General features: G+C 44.0%; 1 protein-coding gene across 2 annotated transcripts in view; it reads right to left on the minus strand.

Moving 5' to 3' along the window:
• Positions 1-4,987: 4,987 nt before the first annotated feature.
• The window catches only part of LOC143142448 (double-stranded RNA-specific editase 1-like), an 82,559-nt gene continuing 67,527 nt past the window's right edge, over positions 4,988-20,019 (minus strand). Inside the window, exons 5-12 of one of the 2 annotated variants that reach the window (XM_076303334.1) lie at positions 18,000-18,955; positions 15,403-15,517; positions 15,000-15,168; positions 13,784-13,932; positions 13,170-13,338; positions 11,374-11,555; positions 8,281-8,459; positions 4,988-7,114 (exon numbers count right to left, since the gene is read on the minus strand). In XM_076303334.1, the coding sequence (XP_076159449.1) occupies positions 6,938-7,114; positions 8,281-8,459; positions 11,374-11,555; positions 13,170-13,338; positions 13,784-13,932; positions 15,000-15,168; positions 15,403-15,517; positions 18,000-18,955 (2,096 nt within the window). In that variant the 3' untranslated portion in view covers positions 4,988-6,937. Of the gene's footprint in view, positions 7,115-8,280; positions 8,460-11,373; positions 11,556-13,169; positions 13,339-13,783; positions 13,936-14,999; positions 15,169-15,402; positions 15,518-17,999; positions 18,956-20,019 lie in introns of both variants that reach the window. The other variant, XM_076303333.1, reaches the window with a different exon arrangement.

Here is a 20,019-nt window from a genome sequence, read left to right on the forward strand (position 1 = left end):
AGCCCTGCACATTCTCTCCGCCAAAATAAACCATGCTTGTCAATTTGTCTCCATCCCATACCTTTCATCATTCACATCTCAATTTCTTAACATCCCCTATACTGGCAATCCTTGGCGCAACACCACCATCTAAAGGCCAATGGATGTACAGTCACTAAATGTACACATAAATTAATTTATTGTATGAATTCCAGGAATCTGGCCAGGGACTTCTCTTGGCTTACCCTCAGAGGCTGTCAGAATAATCATACACATAAAATTTGATGTAGTTCAGAACATCTTAACTTGATACAGTCAGTTCATTCTTCAGGCCATTCTGCGGGGGAAAAAATATGCAGCCGAAGCAGGCAATGAGGAGTATAAGCATGAGGATCATGGCTGATGTAAAACAGTCTGACCGATAGGTTATTAAACAGACACACAATGTTCTCTGGTCAATTTTAATGATGTTCCGTAACTTTACTTGTAATCTATACGTTGGCTCAACATCTGTTTGCTCCCTGAGAAGGCTGTGTAAGAAAACTTGGTAACGCTTTAGAAGCAACATGTGCTTATTAGGTATTAACAGTGCATAATAAGCAGTTAACAATTCAGTTGCAACTAACAGTTAGTTAACTGTTGTTATCCTTTAATAACATTAACTAACTGTTAACATGCAGCTTGTAAGTGATAATAAGCAGCCTTTTAAGTTACTTACAAGCATATTTGTTAACAGTTGTAAGTGTTAACAAGCAGCTTGTTAATGCTTGTTAATGGTGTATGGTGGATAACTAATACGCTTATAAGACCTTTCTTACCTATTTGTAGTAAATTTTGCAGCCCCCCAATCTAAAGCGAGGACCATGTAGCCTATAGTTCCACAAGCCCAACCTTCTATCTCTCTATACTGTATCTCTCTATCTAGCTTGGTTTAGCTGTGAGAGATACACCTTCAAAATTGTTGCAGTGAGCAGGAATCGAACCCCGGTCTCCCGCGTCAAAGAGTGCATCGCTACTTGTTGAGCTTGCTAATTCGAAAGAACATATTTGCTGCAATATTTGTTACAAAAACTGTTATGTGTTAGAGCTTAGAATTGCTTGCCCTACCTTTAAGTGCAAAAAATATCCTCAACTGACAGCATCCCATTGGTAGGCCACAACTCCTTCACACAGAGCCTTGCAGTGTGTAGGTCTTCCAGCAGCACCTGGTTGACTGGTGTAGCAACACAAGGTCATCTTCTTTACATCCATTAATGCACAGTGATGGAGCACTGTAGGTCATGGTGGTTGGCCACTGGCTGGGTGTCACTACATACATCAACTCTGCTGAGCAGAAAATTGAAATGGAAATGTGGGTGTTGAACCAGAGCGCTTCGCCTCTCCTGGTCTACTTCTAATGATTCATTTCTAGGATGACATGGATCCTGTCACCCAACCCAGGGGAAAAGACCCAGGTAGATTTTTGCTTTATACCTTTAGGAAGTGTTATATGTTAGAGCTGGTTTATTTGTTTTGATAAATATGTGTTCTTAATTTTCTGCTTTATTATTTGGATTAGTGTAGCTTTTGTTAAACAAAAACAATGATAGCCTAGTATAACAAAGGCAACTAACTGTATGTACAATGTGCAAAAAGTATATGCAACAAGCATGATCAATTTTCATGTCCTTTCATGCAAGCCAGAAAATCATTTTTTCCAGAAAAATAATTAACACAGGAAATACATAATCAGAACCAAAATGTCATAAAAGTTCCCCTAAATGCCACATCTTTGTTGAAAAGTTACTACATTTGACATTTTAAAATCTAAATGGCTCTGAAGTATTAATTGCAAACTGAATCCTGTAGTATCAGCAGGTAGGCCTGACCTTTTTTTTTGGATGGTGAATGGTGATATTATTTTGGTTTCATACTTTTCTGTGTCTGGTGCAACATACTAGTCTCCATGAAGGCAATTTAGCAACAGAGTAGTCTACCACCACTGCTAATACTAGGTTAATACTACTACTAATAAAGTCACTATGACACCGAGATGACTGCACGATAGCTAGTGCGGCTGGGTCTTCCCTCCTTACCTGCTCGTAGGCAGCTTTATCAGATCTGCTGGGGCCAGTAGCCTCATTAGGTGGATAATGGAGGTAGATAACTCAGGCAAATGAGCTGAGACCAGTGAGAAGCTGGTAGAGAGGAAGGGCATGTGTGTGTGTTGGAGGCTGTTGTCATTTTAACTGTCCGATACTGCTTTAATGCCCTGGGTTAAACACTGCTATGACATGTCTAAAAGGAGCAAGATGCCTTTTTGTTGGATTGACTGGTTAATTTAATTGTCTTTCAGTTTGAGTGACTAGGCCTATTTATCTTGTGTTTCAACATGATTACATCTACTTTATCACAAGTTATTATTTGTAGTTTATAAGCTTCAGATTTTGAGAGCCAAATTGCCAGCAGGTCAATGCATCTTGGCATTGATGCTGCAGAGATTGACAATGGCTCTCTACTTCACAACTTGAATGGAATGCAATGAAAATATATTACACCTAATGTGAATTTGGTCATGATGTTATACAGAGAATGTTGGGAAGTGTGGAGACAACTGACTCGGACATTATAGGCTACACTTTCACTTGTCACTCTGACCATATATAAGAACTCCTGCACCTGCACTTTAAGCAAAGAAAAAGCCATTTTCTTTTCTCTTTTCTGCCACACTCTTAACCAGAAATTCAATTTTGTAGATAAAACATGAAAGAGGAGAATGCATGAAGGGCCTCTCTCACTAATCCCTCTTCACCTTGAGCCCAATCGACTTCTGACTGCCTGTCTGTCCGCCCCGCCGCCTCCTACACAGGAAAATGGTCGAGAGGGCAGGAACCTCCATCCTTATAGCTGCCACTTCTGGACCTGACCTGGTCCTGAAGTCACAATGAATCAGAACCACTTTCTTATGGTAAATGAATCGTTCCCTGGTTTGACTTTGAAGATTCTAGATTTATTTCTGTCGTTTTCTAGAATAGCCTACGAAACATGCCCAACTGGGTAGGCTTGGGAATGATAGGAGTGTTGGAAGTCGGATTGAAGATAAGGGGCTGATAGGTTTTTTTGTGTTTTTTTTTTTGCTTGTTTGCTCCCTGCCAAAGCAGAAAGGACAGGTAATCCGCGGCGAGATTATCTCTCTCTCTCTTGCATGTCACCCAGGTGTTGAAGGCTGATATGACACAAAGTAATATCCCTCCAACACCCCCATGTGGAGATTTGACCAAGGATTGCTGAGATAACGCCTTGCAGACAGAAGCCGCCTATCTGAGCTTGTCTCAACCCTTAAAACTGAAAAGGCTGAATTTAGACAGAGCCCCAGTGTTTCTGTGTCCATATGTATATTTAGTACTTCATCCATTACACATCATGTCTTAATTACTGCTTAAGCAGCAATTACTGCAACATATATTACTTCATTAGTGTATTTTTATAATCTGAATCAATCAGTCTTTGCCGACCCAAATAGACTCCAATTGTGAGATGTTGCTTGATGCAATTGTGCTGTGAAAAGTGCACATTATTGCTGGATTATAAATAAAGCAGCTTCATTCACAAGCAGCTTCATTCACATCATTCCTGTAACATCTCAGAAAAAGAAATGACACTGACACACATGAGAGGTTTGATCACAAGTCTTAAAGAGTCTGATATGTAGTTTCAGTCGGAGCTCTACATTTTCATAATGATTTCTTTCATTGTTTCTGCAGGAGTTCAGAGATGATGAAGGGGATTTATATGCCTCAGCAAGCTGAATGGCGTTGCATGAGCCACAAATCAACCCTTTTTGAAGCAGAAGTGGGATTTATAAAAATCAAAAGACAAGTTTATAATCTGCAGATAGTTGGGAAAAATACGTTGGGAATGAAAGGTCCGCTCATTGCAGGGAGTGTGTTTGTTTATCGTTCATGGCCCCCCTAGGAGGTCAAAGGCATTGATGAATACAATTTCATTCCAGTCACAATAATTACCACGCTACCTAACATGTCTTTGCTCTTATGTTTACCAAGTACATAAAAGGGAAAGACTGAAGTGATTGAATGAAGAATGTGTTTTGAAAGATGAAACTTTTTGCATTTTTTTTTTACTGCTTCCATTCCAAGAACATTCAAACAAATCTGCAGTTTGGTACCACTGAGGAGATGAAAACAGGCTTAGCTGAAATTTTAAAAATGTCTGTTATCTTTTTGGTAAGGTCAGAGAGTCTGACTTTCACTCAGTACAACCTAGAATTGCACTACATTGAATATCTTGTTGGCTCTTCCGTTCCCTCAGATACTTTGCTCACTGAATTTCATTCTGAAAAGGCAGCTGTTGAACTGTACAATGGACCACCATCACACAACTGAACTGAGCAAACAAGTAATATCAAGATTTTACTCGGTGCAAACTAAAAAGATAACTGATGTCCATGATTCTGTCTTCTTAAACGGTAAAAAGACTACCAATAAACAACGTACAAATGAACTGGAGAAAGACATTGCCATTTATTTTATACCTTTATTTGTCACCTATGGTGTCATGATTCACTGCTGTACACTTGAAAGCCTCTAGGCGCCGGCCTCTCATGCTGTGTTTAGCTTTACTGTGGGCAGACATGCAGGAGGGTCCTTTTACAACTCTGACATCCTTCCCATCCAAGCCGGAAAGGGCAGACTCAAAACCTGTGACCACACCATGTCATTAATGCATAATGTTATGTCACGTCATGACAGCACCACTGGCACTAAACACCCTTTCACCATAAAAAGGCCCCCACAACCACCAGCAGGGTCCAAGGGTTTAGTCACCTCCACTATAGGGTCCCACATGCAAGTGAATATCATTCCACTTAAACGACCATACTGTTCCCGAAAAGGCGACTGAGAGTCTTTGATTTAAAGGGCTTTGAGGAACATCTCAAAAGGGGGAATTCATTATCAACAGAAGTCTCAGTAAAATCCTTATCGGCCTGATGCTTTGTGAGGACATCATCTGGAGTTTTCTTGCTATTTTATTTTTTCGAGATTGAGGGTACAGCGTGGACAACAAAGGCTGGGGAGGGGCTCAAAAATTACATGCTAAGCCAGATGCGTCCTTATCGTTAAAAAAAAATAAAACAAATAGTGCAGGAATTAGCATAGAATCATCATATAAACAAGACAGCAAAAACAGTACAAGGTCCAGTGCATTTCAACAACCCTGTTAAGGGAAAATAAACTAAACAAAAGAACGAGAAACAAAACATGCCAACTAAATAAGATGCTGGGAAGTTGCTAAACTGACAGCCTTATTTTTTGGTCCAGGTGTTCGGGGAAGAGATGAAGTTAATTTAATTACACTGTACAGGAGTTTTCACTCTTTCTTAGGGAATGATGTTTCCATTAACATAATAAGATCATATGAAATACATTTAAGCGCCATCATAAGAACTATACCAAACTAATATTTACAAATCATATTTAAAGTGTTGAAGCAAAATAAACTTTCTGAATTTGTCCTTTTTTTTGGAATGCATTAGTATACATACTAGTTTTTAGCATACAGTACAATCGCAGAGAGGCCTCAAGGGCAAACAGTGTTCTCACCTTCACAGACAGCAAGTGCATGACCACCCTCACCAGCTTTCAATGAAGCAGACGAACAGAAGCACAGTAGCTGTTTCTTTGGAGGTGTTTCCATAGTTACCAAGCGTGTGATTCGGATGACCAACTGACAAAACTGAATGTAGCCTACAAACTGCAGTCAATTACTAACAGAAAAAGCCGCCAATAAAATTAAAACCTGATGTACAATTAAAGATTTTTGTTGTTGTTTTGGACCTTAAAATCATGGTCATGGTCACTAGATACCAGTTTGAATGGTATGCACCAGTCATTTTCTTTTACAGTACAGCATTTAGTAATAAAACACATTCTAATTTTCCATGTCTATATATTAGAACTCACAAATTATAAGAACTGTGAGCTCTGATTTGTCATATAACATTACTTTCCACTACACTGCATTGTGTTCTAGAATGTATGGCCAAGATAAAACTCCATTCTATGGGCTCGAACCTACTGGCCTCTGATCCTCCCAGTGTATTGCATCAGCGTCCTGTTTTGTCAAGCACACTTGAAGACAGGCAAGATCAAGGCTCATGGCCACTGCAGAGCACTGGAAAGGACCAACACCCACCAGCACAGCTCCTTGACAGGCATTACACAGTGAATTAAGTTGCAAATCTTGACCTGTGGGGAATATTTCCAAAGGCAATGGCATGCTGCAAAGCTACCAAGGTCCACCACTAATCAATGAAATATGTTAAATGTATATGCTATAATGAGTTGATGTGTTTAAAAATATGCTAAAATGGGGGAAAGGCATGAGTTATACACTCACAAGAAAATCATAATTTCATATAAAACACTACTTAAAATGATCTTAAACGGAGTACTGAAGGCAACTGAATTGTGAGTAAAGGTCAGAAGAACAGGTGAAGGACAGAACAGCATTACCCATAATCCCTGTCCATCAGCACCTAAGAGATGTCTGCCTGAATCCAAATATCAGTCTGAGGAGTATTGTATGTTTGGCAATGCTGTCCAAGTTACTACACCTGTGTTTGTTGTCCATTTTTTGTTCAAGTCAAGTCAAAAGTATCTATACTTTTCCTATTAAATAATGTATAATCTTAAAAATAATCTTAAAAATAAATCATATCACCAGCAGTGGTAAAGAAACATCTCAGGAAACATTAGACTCCCGACTCACACTCAGGAAAGACCAGAGGAGGCTCAGCAGAAGGACTATGGGGTCTTAAACACACACACACACACTACATTGTGATGAGTGATGTCTGGTTGGCTGGTAATGCCCCTGTTCACTGTCATCTTACTCTCCCTCTCTCTCTCTCTCTTCATACACATCCCCCCTCCCCTGTGTCCACCTGTCCATGTCCCGATCAGGGGTTGAGGGAGAACTGGTCCTGTTCGATGGGCTTCTTGACCCAGGCGCCGAGGCCGGCCTTCTGAAAGGCCTTGAAGAGAGTCTGTTTGGCCGTGTGGTACTCCTGTGCCGCCTGCTTGGCGTCATGATACGAGCTGGGCTTGGGCCCCTTGATCCGCAGACTCGGAGACAGCTGGAAGGGCACAGGAAATTCACACACACACACACACAGACACACACACACACACACACACACAGACACACACACACACAGATGTCAATAGAATTCTCCCTCTTACTACTCAAATTTCATATGATTTTAAGTGGTTTTGTTTGCTTTGGATAAACATCTGCTAATCAAAATGTAACCTTAGCATTTTACTACTAACACTAGTCATTTAGTACACAGACCCTTCAGGTGACCATATTCACACTTCTATGGGAGCAAGTGAGTGAGTTCTTTTTTTTTTTCAATACAAAGTACGCTAAAGAACGGTCTCCCGTTCTTGAAAGTTCGAACTTGAAAAGTTAAGATCGTGAGTCCAGACTCTGGAGAACGCGAGGACACAGGACGCTCAATTTGCGGTTTGAGACAGCAGCGTTCTTGCCAACGGCAGCTTCTCTCGGAACAGCTCGGGAGTCTAGTCATTTACCTATTGCTCTATTGGTCTACCCAGTATTTCTGACATTTACAATAAAATATATAATTCACCAGCTTGTTTAAGTTTGTTTCTCATTGATTTTTTTTAATTAAATATTAATAACAATATATTCACTTGCCGATGGCGGGAACAACGTTTGAAGTTCGCAGTTTAAGTGACAGTTATGATTAACGTTAGTTGTGAAGCCTGTAGCCTAGGCTACCGTTTATAGCCTATACATGGATCGGATTGTAGCAGCAATTATGATAGGTAGGCCTATTATGTATCAATGCTGCCATTTCTCTTATGTGAGTGGCACGGCTGATCTGACGTAATGCGTTGTGGAATCTTTAAGCCACCAAGTCACCACCCGATGCATCCTTGATAAAACCAACGATTCGAGAACACTTCCGGGAATTTTATGCGTTCTTGAATAAATGCGAACTTGTGAATTGGAACAGTACTTCGGCGGTGATTGATGACGTTTCAGAACGATTTTCAAGTTCATGAGAACACAAGTATAGAAAAGAACGCATATTGAGAAAAGCCCCTAGAGTGACCCCAAACTCACCTAGCTGTGCAGGCGGACCCAGAGTGACCCCAAAGTGAGTGAGTTCTAGAGTCACCCCAAAGTGAGTGAGTTCTAGAGTCACCCCAAAGTGAGTGAGTTCTAGAGTGACCCCAAAGTGAGTGAGTTCTAGAGATACCCCAAACTCACCTTGCTGTGCAGGCGAACCCAGCGGCAGTAGAAGGCGTGCTTGCAGAGGCGGGAGGGTCTGCCGAGGTCGTCCTTGCCCGTCGTGGCATTGATGACCTCCAGTGCTTGGTCCCCCACCGCCCAGTTCACGCTGAAGTTGGGCGCCTTTCCTGGCTGCCGCGCCTCAGCATTGCTTATGCCTGTGGACAGTCAGACAGAGTTAGGATCGCTGACTGCCCTTACTATATACAGGTGCATCTAAAAAAAAATGAATATCATGGTCAATTCATTGTTTTCCTGTTATTTGTTTCAAAAAGTAAAAACTTTCATATAATCTACATTACGCATTAAGTGAAATATTTCAAGCCTTTTTTTTTTGTTTTAATCTGGATTATTCTATTCTTGATGATTACGGTTTACACCTCCTGCAAATCAAAAATCTGAATCAGAATCTCAAAATATTAAAATAAAAAATGTATCAAACAGAAATGTCCTGAGATGAGGTCTACTCAGTCAGCTAATTAAGTCAAAATACCAGCAATTGTTTCCTGAGCCTTTAATCTCTCAGTCTGGGCAGGGCAATGGGCTTTTCCACGATATTCCATTTTCTTGACATGCACTTGTACTGTATGTACAGCAAACTTAACTGGCAGGCTACACCAGGCATATAACTGAAGCGTTCAGTATACTCAGAGCAAATGCTGTAATAATTTAGCCTGGCTATCACCAGACCAAGCTGTCTTTTAAGATTGAACATTAGTCTGGGGAGTCTGCTATGTATTTTCTACTGTACAAAAGGTGTGATCAACGGGCATAGTTCAAATGACTCTGTACACAATTGGATAGTCCTTCAACCAATCAGACCAACGATCTGGGTGCGCCAGGTGGATAAGCCAGTTTGTGATTGGTCCCCACAGATTTGTAACGGAAGTAGGATAAAAAAAAATTGGAGGTTTCCAGCCTGAGCTGCAGGGCGAAATCAAATCGCCGGCAGATCGGGCTGGGTTTACCCAGTCTAGCAATAATTAGCTTCCAATATAATCAATGAAACTTTCTACTACACCAGATGTGACAGGGGCACATACATTTGGAAACACTTGACCAGTCTTTTTAAAAAATATATTTTTACACTCCACAAACGGAGTGCTTCAGCTGCACACCTGGTGGAGCCAGATTGTAAAGTAAAGTAATGTAAATAGGATTTAACAGAGAATAGGATTCATCCAAAACTAAACAAACTCACAGCATTGGGTTCTAAATCTGGGCCAACTGTTTTTCAGGTGGTGACATATGGATACACACATATAATTCCCCAGCACTAGTGTAATGTATCCCTGTACTTACTGCACACATCACGTTGTGGCTGTATTACCACATTGGCATGGGTTATTTTCTGCTACCAAACCAGTGCTTCGTCAATTTACTCCCTACCTACTTCTAATTTAACGAGAATAGAGTGACCGAATATCTGGGACACCACATCATCCATGTATTTCTTATTTCTCATAGTCTAACATCAACACATAACACATCAATGACTTATTTCCTCTCCCACGTTTGACAGTGAAGCCAAGAGTGAGAAACTGCAACGTCGGTTATATCCTTTCTCTATTTCGAACAGCACAAGTCCAATTTGCAAATGACAGCTTTGTCTTTTTCTACACACAATTACCCTCTGGCGTCAAATTACCAAGACAAACACACTCCAGACCTTGTCCCTTATCCATCATTTCCAAGTTTCTCTCTCTCTCTCTCTGGCATGTCATTCGGTCTCATTAGGTGCCGGATGTAGCCTGAAATGTGCTGAGGTTCCTCTATGTAGAGCCCGCAGCATCTCCCACAGCCAGAGGAGAAGGTGGGGGCAATTTGCTAACGTGGCCCATTATCCAGAGAAAAGACAGGAGAGAGGGAGGGGAGTCACTGTGATAAAGGGAGGGGTAGATTTGATTCTTTCGTTTCTTCGCTTGGGCAGAGGAGAAGGAGTGAGTGCAGCTACAGTGAGAGAGAGTGTGAGAATTAATCTGACTCTCTCTTTCTCTTTCATACACACACACACACACACACACACACACACAGGATACAACGAGATGATGTAATGGCACACAGGATGGTGAGAAAACTGGACGGGGAAGATGGAAGATTGATAGCAGGCAGGGGGGTGATTTTGATTCTCATTTGGGAAGGGGAGAAGGAGAGAGAGCTAGTGCAGGTATGAGTGTGAGTGTTGATGTTAGTGATGTATGGCACTCGGGCTGGCCAGAGGAGCTGAGGTACTTTGTTCTCTGCAGGCCCAATTACTCCAGGCCCAGTGTGAAGAGGAGTCAGTCAGCATAGAACTAATGAGTCGGGAAGGAGAGGAGAGGGGGGGGAGGACGGGAGGGGAGGGGATGGGAGAGGAGGGGAGGAGACGAGGGGAGAGGAGAAGAGGGGAGAGGAGAGGAGGGGAAGGAAGAGGAGGGGAGAGGAGGTGAGTGTCGATCGGCCCAGCAGACCGGACCAGAGCCTGGGAGCCGAGGAGGGCCTGCCAGACAAACCATAAAACACATCCTGCCCAGACAAACACAACCTGCATGGAGAAACAGCAGAAGAAAAAACACCTGGCAAGAGATGTTCTGCTACAGGCCAAGAAACAGCACATCAGTATGAAAACTGATATAAATCTGTAAATGTTGGAGCTTTAATGTGTTAAGATCACATAACACTGAAGACGTTTCTCATATTCAGAAATTCAAATACCTGAATCAGGAGAAAGAGCTTACCATCGTCTGTGAAATGGATAATTTGAGATATCTGCCCTCTCATTCAGTCCTCTGTGTAAGCTGCACTCCATAGCCTAATCAAGGAGTAATGTTGGTGCAGGTGGGATGGGATCCTCACAATGTATCAAGGGTCTGCTGACATAAAAGCTGCTACTGGCTACTTACTGCAGCTAGAAAACCAGTGTGTGTGTGTGTGCGTGTTGTGTTTGTGCGTGTTGTGTTTGTGCGTGTTGTGTGTGTGTGTGTGTGTGTGTGTGTGTGTGTGTGTGCGTGTTGTGTTTGTGCGTGTTGTGTGTGTGTGTGTGTGCATGTGCGTGTTGTGTGTGTGTGTGTCCGTGTGTGTGTTAATCCTCACCACTCAGTAGGGGTTTGTTGAGGGTGAAGGACTCGGGCAGGTCCTCCATTTCGGCGATGCGCTGGTACATGGCGCGTGACAGGTGGTCGGCGTGGTACAGGCTGCCCAGGATGATGCTGGAGAAGTAGATGGGCTCCATGAAGTAGCTCATTAGAGAGCCCTGGATCCCCACCACGTTCCACCTGAGGACACAACACGCAATTTTGTAATGCCGAGCTTTTCTACTTTAAGAGGCTTGGAACCAAAGCGTAAATATGTTGTATATTGTGACTACTGTTGATGTGTTTCTCTCTCTCTCACATACACACACACATTCACATGCATACACACGCGCGCACACACACAGAAACACACAAGCTAATACACATGTAAGACCCTTCACCCACGCGCCTACCTTAATGGACCTTAATGACAACCTTAATGACACATGCCAATAATTTCGACCAGCTTTCTGAGCACTCGAAACATTTTCTGTCTTTCTTCTTCTCAATATGAAAAGAATGACAAAATCTGCCTGTCGGCACCCAGCCGTAATAATTCGGGGCCAAATCAGGCAAAGCTTCATCGTTCGCTCGCCCTACAGATTCGCCCACCTCTACATGGAGAGCGTAAAGTGATTGCTCACATTATTAGTTTGATTTCTTCCTGATCACTCCCCTCCCCCCCCCCCCCACCCCACTCCCATCCCATTTGTAAGCATTTACAGGTTGAAGGGAATCACAGCAGGACAACCACATTTGTGGAACATAATCAAACAGCCGTAATCAGGCACGGCAACGGCAACGGCAAAGCTGGCGGAGCAAGGGCGGGGGAGGGGGTGGAGGGGAGTGGGTGTAGTTGCTCACGCTGCCTCCTCCAGTCTATACAGAGAGAGGGTGAGATGGAGTGAACAGAAGGTCTCCTGGGTCACAAAATCAGACGCATTTCAACTGCTTCCCCCAGGCAGGCTGGCTAACTGCAGCATTAACAAGAGACTGAGCCGCAGGAAGGCTTTCAGAATGTGCTGGCGTACCTGACATGGCCTGGTGAAGGAGGTCTTGGGGGTTGATTTTTCAAAGAGAGAGTGGCCAAGCTTAACTGAACCCAAGTTCACTTTTACATTTTTTTTCAATAAAGCATCATTGACACATATAGTACGGTGAGTATAAGAATATGGCTGCTGAAACTGACTGGAGTGCATTCACTCTGTCTTGAGTTCCCCCCCAAAAAAGCAGAACTAATGTGCTGTTTTAAATGGGGGCTACATCCAAATGATCAATATGCCTTTTACAACAATGTAACACACTGGAGCACAATGATTAAATTTGCACTCTGTACTAGTGCAACGACTAACATTTTGACACTACGGTGTCTTTGTCAGAGTTCCAGTCTGTGTTTTGTTTTGTTTTAATAGTCTATCGTCCTACCACTGTAAAGCACCTGATGCAGCTTCAACTGGATGACATGTGGATTATCCCACTTTCCATGTTGTACTATTTAAATTGGATGGAATCCATTCATTGTAGAGCTATGTGCACCTTTGCACAGCCTCTCCTTGTCTCTCAACAAACCTACATGCACGTTTAAATAAACCATTAACAATCCTGCAATTGTTGGCATAAAAGTCGACTGGTTAAATTGTGCTTAAATTATAACCATGTTGCGCTAATTTGTTAAAAACGGTTGCATTCAAGTTAATTCTGCAAACCTACCACCACAAGTAGAATTCAATTCTGTGGGAAACACTGGCTTGCATGTCATGTCAACACATATTGATGCAGCGATCTGCTCTGTCAGGGTGAGAGGTGTGCAGGTACCTGGCAATCTTGTCGCTGCAGGACATTGTGAGCAGCCTCTCGCCTTGCAGCACGCCATCCCACGTCTGGATGGTGTTGCTTGACCGCACGGGGATCGTCCCCTCGCCAGACTCGATCTTCGTCCGCAGCTGCCCCCGAGCCTTCCTGTTTGGATGCCTATCGCCTTGATCTGTGGAAAAATAAGTTACGTCAGGCTAACCTTTCACAGGAGGGAGTGAGGCAGAGACTACAACACCTACAACATCCATAACTAACTATTTATGTTACTGCTATGGCAACAGACATTACTATGTTGTGTTGTTTCTCGGTGGATCTTTAGCTCAAATAGTAAACACTCCTAACTCACAGATCAGGCATTGTCCTGCCTGTCTCCATAACAATTAGCCGCAGTTAAGGGCTGAGCTACACCAGGCGCGTAACTGAAGCGTTCCGTTCGCGTTGCGTCTGCTGCAACAATTAGCTTCCATTATAATCAATGGAAATAGCTACACCAGACGTGACAGTGGGGCGTACGTTCGGAAAAAATAGACCATTCATCTACAATGGATTTTACGCGTCGCGAACGGAACGCTTCAGTTACGCGCCTGGTGTAGCTCATACCTAAGACGGCGTACCTTCCACGCCGGCCTCGTGCGGTGAGAAGATGCGGGCGTCCCCGCAGGGCGACGTGCTGATGTAGAGGTGAAACTGGACGTTGTCCTTCAGCCGGTAGCCGTGCTTCTCGCAGCGGGTGAAGACCGACGACTGCTGCTCCTCACGGCTGCTGCTGCGGATTAAAACACAGAGGACACATTAGCTTATTTTAGCTTAGCCTATCTTAGCGTGGCAACACCACCTGAAGAAGAAAAAAACAACAAAATACAAAATAAAAAAATAGCCGTCAGGTGATCCTCACCCTTCACACAATTCCTGAATTTCCGAATATGAGCCAAATAATCCAAATGATCATGTTAAAGGACCTAGATCTGCGTAGAATAAAAATGTATTACTGTACATCTGACCTTAATTTTGAAGCTAGGCTGTATGAGCGAACACACATAGACGAATGGATGCGATTACAATATCCTCCTCCCCCCTCACCAAGCACTGAGGGTGATACGGATTTATTTTTCAACCTCCTTGAAAAGTGGTATAATAGATTCAAATGAGGTTGGTAATTAAAAATGGGAAGACCTTATTAGTGTCGCAGATAGAGAAACCCTGTTCACAGATGATTAGGAGGCCTCTGATGAGCATCGTTAGCCTGTCACTCATCTCGTCACTCTCTTTATTTAGCTCTGCGCCTCTCCGAACAAGCCGTGTCTCATCAATTAACGCTGCCACAATCACAGCACACAAAGTCATATCGGCACATCTGAGAACGGCCTCAAAATAAATATCACATTCGGTTCACTTTAGTTTACTCTCTCCCTCACACACACACACACATCCTCTCTTTCTCTGTCTCTCGATCCTTCTACCTTTTTCACACACACATCATTTTACTTGGTGTCTCCCCCTTTCTATCAGTCTCTTACACACTATCTCTTCCCCTATTTTGATCTATTTGTTAAACTTGTCTTTGTATTCTTATTTAGCATATTTCCAGCTGAAACATTCTACACAATGGGGTCTATAAAAAAGATGTCTGTTTGTTCTTGATGCATTCACAGATGTTGATTCAAGTTGATTGTTCCAAGCCATCTGTTTCACATACTGTGCACTCCCTTCGAGAGGCTGTATGTGTACAAGGCCAGTCACCCTCAGGTAAGAGGTTAATAGGATGACATGATGACTGGGTAGCCTGGACATGCCCTTGTGCCATCCTGCCCGACACACACACACACACACCTGAGAAAGAGCTCCAGTTGGCTGTAGAGGAAGCGCACCAGGGAGCGGCGGGCCACGATCTCAGCGTGGCAGTCGTTCAGTGCCAGGCCACGGTCACTCATGTACTCGCCGTTTATACACTTGGTTCCCGTGGAGACGCAGATCACCTGGGCCTCCTTGACGTCCGTGCCTGATCACCAAAGTTAAAGGATGCATTAAAAATGTGTTTGTGTGTGCGTGTGTGTGAATTCTGTCCATGGACATCTCCATACACACTAGATCAGATTGTTTCTAAGGGTTCACTCGTAAATTCAATCTGACACTCTGAAAATGGAAAAGTACTCTATAGTTCGAAAAAGACGTTTTAAAAATGTCTGTTTAAAAAATATCCCAGTACGTGCCTTAATGTAAGTCTAAAGTGTACCTGTTGTCATGACAACGCCAGCAAGGACTTTCCGTCGGGCGTGCGGTGAAGTGAAGTTGTCCGTCAGCTCGCTGAATTTGTCCACAATGAGACGACAGACTGCATCTGCAAGAACCTGAGACAGCCACACTGACAACCTTTAGAACTTTCTGGAAGTTACTAAACTTTCTGACAAATTATTAGCAACACTATTCTATATTTTGTTACATTGTCTGTCTGTATATTGTGCACTGTTTATATTGTCTTGTATTGTACAATATATTGCATATTTTTTGCACAGTTATAGAGTCACCTACTGCCAACTCCCAATTCCTTACGATTCCGTTTCTTCACAAGCAAAAAAGATAAACCCATTCAGCCATCTTAAAGTAATACACCTTCAGTCAACACTAGCTCCAGTGCAATTCAAAGTTGGGTGTACATAAAGTATACCCCCCCCCCCCCCCCACCCCCCGCCCACACACCTTATCTTAACAAGCAGTATATGCATTGGTATGATTACTTCAAAAATAAAAAGGGGACATCTCTGGAGTAAGGTGAACATAAAGTATAATCCCCCCCAATATACACACACACACACACACACCTCTGCTCTGCAGGATAAGCGTTAGCATGATTACTTCAATAATAAAAAGGGGACATCTCTGAAAAAAGGCGAATGGGAAATTGATTAACAGTTATATGATGAGAGTGAAAATTAATTAATCAGACTGCTGTTGTCTGTCTCTTATACCATTTAATGAGGCAGGAATAATAATAGAGAAGCACGGTCAATCACAACATGGCAGAACACTCAGCTCTGCAGAAGTTGAGTTCAAATTCACCTACAGAGGAAAAAAAGCTGCATATTTTTGATTGACTAGCACAGTTTTATTCAGAGTCCCACTCCCATGGCCTTTTACGCTGTTCCATCTCCATACATAAAGCTCGTTTTCGGGACCTGGTGATGGATCCTCCGCCACTTTCATCCGACTCTGTTTGCCCAGAGCTTAAGTCCCTGTCGGAGCGCTAACGGCAGCATATTAAAAAGGGCAGGTATCTGTCGACAGGAGGTAAATAGAAGGAGTGGAACAGCTTAGAGAGTGTTAGAGAGCTCACTCCTCGGGGAACCGAAAAAGTTTGGGGGTCGCGACGGCCACAGCTATAGCGCGGCAATGCGTGCGACGCAGGTTTGTCTATTCCCTCATCTGCTTTTAAATAACGCATGAAGAGGCAGATGCACCTCACGTCTCGCGGAATCAATCCCTCTTGTTTGAGGAGCATTCATGAGGCGATGTTAATTAAGATTAGCCTACTCTGAGCCGTCACTATCACTAAAGGAGGGGAGGGATTACAGACAAGGGATTAAACAATGAGTAAATAGATGTCACATTACAGGAACAAAACAGCCAGGAGGATCCAACGCCTGGGGTTACGCCCCCCGCCCCTTCTCCACTTACACTTCACTCTAACAACGATTTCACTTTCAAATAACTCCTGTTAAAGGGACACCAGGCAAGCCTGATGCTTTTTCTCTAAGAAACTCCCCCTTCGCTTGGTCTGAAGCTCTTTTCCTTTTCTTTGCATCTTCCGTCAAGGGTTTTCGCTGCTTTTTCGCCGGCTCTGCCATTATACACACGTTTGCAACAATCGCTAGCGTTTAGTTAGCCTGCCTCTGTGCTGTGGATGCAGGATGTAATTCATCCTGCTTCGGTCGGCGGGTAGGATACACTGAACTTGCAAGCGGGATATTCTTCCTACAGGCAGTAGGGGTGGGCGAAAGAGTCTTCATTCGCACTGTAATGAGTCATTTAACCATATACCGATTTACGAAGATGATTCATTAACACGAAAACGTTGCCTGGTGTCCCTTTAAAGGTCTGGAGTAAGGATAGTCAGGTGCTGTGGAGGAACGAATATCAAGCGAACAATGTTAATCTAATGACGTAAGTCCAAGACTAGAGGTTAACGCTAACCCGTAAATGATCTGTGATGGGTTCTCAGGTAACAGCACACTTTACTCTATGACCACGTGCAGGATTCCATAATTTCTGTGAGACATTATGGAATCCTGCACGTAAAATATACAATAGCTTTTGTGTCATATCTATATAATATCTAGCTTATACCTGTAAATGAACAGTGGTGGTATGAGTGCGCACCTGTGGCAGATGGAACTGCCTATAGATAATTTCTAACAGATTCCATTAAACGCTAGCCGTTGTCAAGGGCTACCTGTGGCAGCTAGAGCTAGATCATTTCTAACATCTACCTGCAAATGCAAGCGGAGGTGTGTATGTGTGTGTGTGTGTGTGTAAGAGCGGAGGAGTGTGTGTGTGTGTGTGTGTGTGTGTGTGTGAGAGAACGTAATTGCGGCAGGTGAAACTACTGTAGATAATTTCTAACTACTGCCTGTATATGCCAATGGTGTTGTGTAGGAGTGCACCTGTGGCAGGTGGAGATGGGTAAATGATGCGAATGTAAAAGAGATCTGTGAGTGTGGCAGGTTAAACTGATACCAGTAAATGGCAGCAGAGGTGTGGTGTGTGCGTGTGTGTGTGTGTGTGTGTGTGTGTGTGTGTGATGCCAGCGGAGGTGAGGTGAGTGTGAGAGCATACCTGCGGCAGGTGTAGCTGCAGGCCCTCTCTGGGGATTGGCTGGCGGGAGGGTGTCTGGTCCAGCTGCATGTTGAAGAGCCCAGAGAGCGCTGCCTGGGCCGCACGGGCCTTGGCCAGCTTCTTGTTTCGTCCGGAGCCCTCGAACGTCTGCGCGTCCACCGTCACCGCCATCACAAAGTTCTTGGCGTGGCTCTCGCCGCTCTCTGACACAAACTCGTACTTGAGCCCGGGCCGCAGCTCGTTGAGGATCATCACTGGGTTCTTGCCGCTCGTCGACGTGGTGAACGTGGCCACCGGGAGCACCGGCTGTGCCAGCGTCGTGCTGCACGGCGTGACGGGCACCGGGTAGTCGCCGAGCGACACCAGCGAGCCGTTGCCATTGGTGCCCAGGTAGAAGGTCTCCTCTGGCGGCGCGGGTGTCTCGAAGCCGTTGAATAGCATGTCGGGAAAGTCAGCCTGGCTATCGGACGTGAAGTCTGTGTTGACGGTCAGCGTTCGGCCCATGGCCAGGTGCGCCTCAGACGCGTTGGGGAACTGCACAAACGAGCGCAGCGCCTTCTCGGCCGCGTTCAGCTTGGCCTTCTTCTTGGTGGGGCCCGAGCCCTCAAAGAGCTGACCGTTGACCTCCACGGTCATCACGAAGACGGGCGCGTGCACGGGCCCCGTCTGGGAGTGCAGCTTGTACTGCAAGCCCGGCTTGATCTCGTTCAGCTGCATCAGCGCATTTTTGGGCAGCACGGGCCCCGGCGTTTTCTTACGCCGCTTGGGCCGGAACTTGCCGCCGTGCGTGTGCCCGTTATTGCCCTCCTCCAGAGGGCGCTTGCGGCCGCCACCCCCACCGCCGGCTCCACCACCACCTGCACTTCCGTTGGGGGTCTGCACCCCTTCGCCAGTCCCCTCCTTGGAGGAGAGGTTGTCCAGGTTGCGGTTTTCCTTAACGTCTGTGCTGCTCGAACCTGCGGTGCCCAGAAAGAGTAACTCACAACGCCCTCGTTGCAGGATCTTGTAAATGCAAAATTTATCAATTCCTTTATCTTTCTTTGTAACTGAGATGAGGTGGTGTGAGTTCCTTTATTAACAATTCACACTTTTCATAAGGCTGAAGCCTCAGACAAGTCCTAACAGCTTTCTCCCTTTTATCTGTACATTTTGAATGAGACGACTTTAATCATTTAAATCTATTAAATTTACGGTTACTTCATATCCTGCTGATAACAATTTCAGTCTGTGTCTAATATTGCACTGGTAATAATTTCCTACAAATGAGTGGGCTTCAGACTCATAAAGTACTAAAAGGAAATGTACTATACACTATATGTACAGTGAAAACTTTTGCCATTATACAGTAGTAAGGAGACCTATGAGCCAGTGCCTTATTCTCATTACACAAACATGCAAACACACACACACACACACACACACACACCAGCAGCAGCAGTTTACAAAGGTCAGTGTCAGAGGAACTTTTCTTGCGATCATCATCATAGTTTTGATTTGTGCACTTTTCTGAACACTATCAATGAGGCCAGAAGGAACACACATCACCCCTGTCAGTTGACAAAGCTGATGGAACGGTGTGTAAATTTTCATTTATAACATCCTCCAGCAAAAGCTCGATAGGTTACTCCTTTCGGCGCTCAGAAAACCAGAGAGCCTCGCGACATTGAGGGAAGAAGGGAGAGGGAGGTTAGTGCAAGGCTAGGGACAGGGGGAGTTTAGATGTGTGTGTGTGTGTGTGTGTGTGTGTGAGAGAGAGAGGAAGAGAGATCCTGCAAAAACAGAAGAAAGAGCACAAGAAGAAACAGGAAAAGAACACCACGGAGGTCATTACATTACAAACAGTGCCACCATGGTCTTTTTTGGAATAAAACCGTCTCTCCGAGTGATACTATACTCAGTCTTCACATGAAAAAAAACAGAGAAAAAGAGAATCAAAGGACAAAAAACATCAGACTTGACTCTGATGAAGACGTGGCACACGTCGAAACATTAGTCCTTATGTTGACATCTTAATAATAAA

Source organism: Alosa pseudoharengus, unplaced genomic scaffold (genome assembly GCF_046254945.1).
Source record: "Alosa pseudoharengus isolate Yale_2024_CS ecotype anadromous, Long Island Sound unplaced genomic scaffold, YU_APseudo_1.1 YU_APseudo_1.1_scf_24, whole genome shotgun sequence".
In the NCBI taxonomy this organism is placed as follows: Eukaryota; Metazoa; Chordata; class Actinopteri; order Clupeiformes; family Clupeidae; genus Alosa; species Alosa pseudoharengus.